This window comes from Aedes albopictus, chromosome 1 (genome assembly GCF_035046485.1).
Source record: "Aedes albopictus strain Foshan chromosome 1, AalbF5, whole genome shotgun sequence".
NCBI lineage: Eukaryota > Metazoa > Arthropoda > Insecta > Diptera > Culicidae > Aedes > Aedes albopictus.
In genome coordinates this window covers 65788805-65793251 of record NC_085136.1, presented here as the reverse complement: position 1 = coordinate 65793251, position 4447 = coordinate 65788805, and the positions used below count along the sequence as shown (strand labels likewise).

General features: G+C 43.6%; 1 protein-coding gene across 1 annotated transcript; it reads left to right on the top strand.

Annotated features, from left to right (window-relative positions):
- Positions 1-960: 960 nt before the first annotated feature.
- Positions 961-3090, top strand: LOC134285056 (mucin-19-like). Its single transcript, XM_062845054.1, has one exon. It carries the CDS (start codon positions 1251-1253, stop codon positions 2220-2222), a length of 972 nt encoding a protein of 323 aa, XP_062701038.1. The 5' UTR covers positions 961-1250; the 3' UTR covers positions 2223-3090.
- Positions 3091-4447: the final 1357 nt, after the last annotated feature.

Sequence of the window (4447 nt, the reverse complement as noted above, 5' to 3'; positions counted from 1 at the left end):
GTTTTTATTTTAAAATTTTGGACGAGAATTTCAAGAACCTTTGCACTAGCTGGCACGTCGGTTCGTCGGTGTTATCATGATGGCCATCCAGGACCGGGTTATTGCGGACGAAGAATTATCGGCGGGACATATTGCACGAAGACGTGACGGAGGACCGCAGTAGGAAGTGCAATTCAGTATTTTTCTAGAAACGATCGAGCATTTCGTTGCAGGCTGTTCAGTGTTAGCTGGAGCAGCCTACCTTGATCGTCACAACAAAGTTGGCACCTGGAGTTGTCCCTAAATCTCTCCTGAGGTCCCTAGACGACTTAGAATTGAAGAAAGACCTGAACAACGACCTGACAAGACGGTTCCCAAATCACCACAACTGAAAAACAAAAACAAATGCAGACTCATTAGGGTTATAGGCAAAACCGACCTTTCAACGTTCATTTCCGAAATAATGAAGAACCCTTAATTCAACCACAACTTGCCCCTCGTTCAAAGTGGCTGCGTACGGTGTAGAAGTATAGCTCTAACACACATTCACAAGTAGAGTAGTTGTATACGACGACCCGTGCCAGAAGGTAATCGAAGGGTAAAGGAAGCTGCTCATGTCATGGCAATTTCTACTTCTGATAAGGATTGATTCGAAAGATGCTTGCCAAAACCAGATGTATTTACAAATCTCAATTATATTCGTTAAAAAATGAATGTTATGGATGAACACGTGTAGATTTTAGCATGAATCCACAATTAAACGAATAATTTAACCTCAACATGAGCGAAGGTTAGATCAAGGCGTCCTAACCCTATTCAATACAAACAGCGCCATAGTCAAAACAAAAATAAAAACGAAAACATGCTCCGTTCGTTCTACTTCCTCTCTTTTCCTAGCCTTGCTGCTTGGTTATCACGCATTGAGCACAACCATACAAATATCCATTCATGACTATGTGATTCAAGCCGTAGCGAGAGCACACGAAGTTTTATTGCACCAATCAGTCAGTGCCATAACAAAACCGCACACATAGTAGCCCGAGACGAATGTGTGTTTGAACACTGTTAATCGCCTACTTCGCGATACAGCACTTCTGTTTCTGTCAAAATCATTGCAAAAATCGTAGTGCCGTACAGTGACACGGATGTGAGACAATTCGACTGGAAAAAAGTGTTAAATTTGGAACTTTAACTATGCGATATTGACCCTTCGAGTCGATCGAAGGCATCATCAGTGCAGTGACAACGCAGTACCAGTTTTAAACGCAACAATGGAGTACGGCAAGGCCATTTTCTGGCTGCTGTTCGGATTGAGTTGGGTGTTTCTGGTGAATTCTGGGGATATTGCGAACAGTGGGGATTCCCCAAGGGAATCCCTGAGCAAAGGGCGTGAACTGAATGCGACTGTATCGCAAGTGATTCAAGCGTTGGGGGACAGCCCATATCATGGAGACAGCAGTCAGGAGCACTCGAAGCGGGGTCGAATCTTCGCGAGGAAAGGCGTAGACATGAATGGAACTACGACTACGACCTCGACACCTAGTGTTGCTGCAACAGCGCCGAAAGCCAGCGAAGCGCAACAACTGAGCAATGTTACAACGGCGGCGTCCAAATCGCAGCAACCACCGCCGCCAGTGCCGCAGGTTAACATCAGCAATCCAGTTGTAGTAGGCGGCGCCGCCGTCGTCAACTCGACTACGGTTGCGAAAACGAAAGCAACTACGTCGGTGCCTGCTACGAACGCTACTTCCAGCGTTGAGCTTCCAGCGGTTGTTGCGAACTCGACTGCGAGTTCAACAACATCCACAACTCCTTCGACGACGACGACGACGACGACAACGACAACAACGTCGACTACAACAACAACCACCACCACAACAACAACTACGACAAAACCTCCAAAGAAGCCAAAAATAACCTACTCCGTGGATGACGAACCGAAACTTCTCCAAGCGGCCAAACCCGGCTACAACGCGGGATCCTCCTCCTCGGCGAGCGACGCCAACGGACGGCTGCACGTCGATGAACCCCTGGTGGAACTCTCGCAGGAGTACATCCCTCCGGCGTTGATGGGACCGCCCCGAGGTCACCGGGAGTACGTGGTCCCGGTGGTGACGCTAATCTTTGCGATTCCCCTGCTGATGGGTCTGTTCCTGCTGTCCTACCGGCGAGCGAAGGAGTTCTGGCTAACCCGGCACTACCGCCGGATGGACTTCCTCGTGGACGGGATGTATAACTACTAGGTGGAGCATCAGGAGGGTCCAAAGGAGCAGCGGTGCCGTGCAATAATCAGCGCGCGTCTCATCTTTCCAGCAGAAACAAGAGTTCTGACAATAAATTTCAAATGTTTTGAAATGCGCAATACCGATCTAGTGACCAACGACTGATTATTGCACCCGAATCGAATTCTTATCGAAGTTACCGGGAACTTTTGTGCGAAACGAAGGAAATATCTTATGCCAATACACTTTTTTGAGGTTTTTTTTATGTATAAATCTTACATTATTGTTTCTTACCCATTCAAAACATACTAGCCAATATGGAGCATGTTTCCCTTTGGAACGGTCCTTGCTTGTAGCAATTCCGCAAATTAGTAAACAATGCTCACACATACAGGTATTCACATAAAACAGTCGTAATAATCTAGCTAAAACAAATCGATATCAGAAAATTAATCATAGGAAAAATCAAACGCGGATCACGTAGGATCTTTGAGTTTAGGAGCGAAGTGCCTTTTCGAATGAGTTTACACATACGTACGTAAAGTTGAGGAAGAAACAGAAATCAATATTAGAATACTAGCCAAGTGATAAGTGAAAGATTTATTGTTTCGACGATGGAAGTGTTTAGGACAAGTTTTCCCATAACATTTTTTTTTCAGTTTGTTTCTCCTCCCTAATTAGATGTTCGTGTAGATTGAGGAGGAACCCTGAATGCATGTATAGGTCGCGATTTGGATTAAATTTTTGTTGAGGAATTCAACGTCGGAAGCAGCAGGGATGCAATGAAAACTATCATCAGTAGTTGTGATTTGTTATTGTTTTTTTATAAACCTACTATGTAAAATTATTTGTAGGGAGTGATACTAATAAAAGATCATTTGAATTATTACTACAAGATTGCCAGTTGTTTACTTTGCCAACGATGAAACTCTTCTTTGTTGTCTGATTGTCGAGATACAGCAGTTAAAAATAGTAACCCTAACCCACCTCCCCCAGCTACGACACTGCGTTAATAAATTTTGCCGGAGACGAAATTCTTTTGTGTGGTTTGATTCTGGAAATACAGCAGTTAAGAATTTCTTAGACTTAATAGCGTCACCTTGAGAATAAATCTAGAATCAATTGATTTAATCGGATAGCTCTTGATGTCCTGATCAACTTTGCCAAAAACGACATACAGAAGTTTAGGATTTATAAGACTCACTAGCTCCAGCTAGCGAATAAATCTAGAATCAACTAGTTCATTATTGGATAGCTCTTAATATCCTGATCATTTTTGCCAAATACGAAAATTCTTCTATGTGGTTTGATTCTTGAGACACAGCAGTCTAAAATTTCTAAGACTCACTAGATCCACCTAGCGGATGAACCTAGAATCAACTAGCTCACTATCGGATATCTGTCGATGTCCTGATCAACTTTGCCGAAGACTCCACAGCATTTTCCGATGAATTTCTCTAGGAATTCCATGGAAATTCCACCTAAAGTTTCTTCGTAATTCCTCCAGAAGCTCCCCGGGAATTGTTGCAGCAGTTTCGCGAAATTTTTTCCAGCACTACCTGAAAATGTTCTCCAAGAGATTCACCGAAATATATCCTGGAAATCCTCGGACATTCTTCAAGGAATTCCTCGAAAATAAACCCCAAGAATTCCTCGGAAATTCCTCCAAGAGTTACTCGGCAATTTCCTTCAGGAGTTTCTCGGAAATTCACCAAAAGTTTAAAAGTTATTTCTCTAGGAGTTCCTCAGAAATTCATTCACATATTCTCCGGAAATACCTCCAGGAGCTCCTCGGAGCTTTCCACCTGGAGTTCCACGGATATTTATACAGCAGTTGAGTTCCCAAGAAGACCCTCGGGAGTTTCTCCAGGAGTTCTTCGGGAATTTTCCAGAAGTTTCACGGAAATTCTACCATGAGTACCCAAGAAATAGAGTCAAATGTCTTCCGGAAATACCTCCAGGAGTTCCTCGGGAATCTTGCAGAACTTTCTTAGCAATTCCACAAAGAGTTCCTAGAAGAATTCCGCCAGAAGTTCCCCAACAACTCCTCAATGTTCCTCGAAATTTCTCTCGAGTCTCTCGGGAAATCCACCACGAGTTCCTCGGAAAACCTTCTAGGAGTTCTCGAGAATTCCTACAGGAGTTCCTTTTAATTTCCTCTAGAAGTTCATTTGGGATTTCTCCTGTAGTTTTCCAAGAATTCCATCAGAACTTCTTGTAGAATGCATCCAGATGATAACCTCCAA

What these genes read in the sequence shown, in the direction of transcription:
- LOC134285056 (XM_062845054.1), top strand. Translation starts at nt 1,251, where the DNA reads ATGGAGTACGGCAAGGCCATTTTCTGGCTGCTGTTCGGATTGAGTTGG.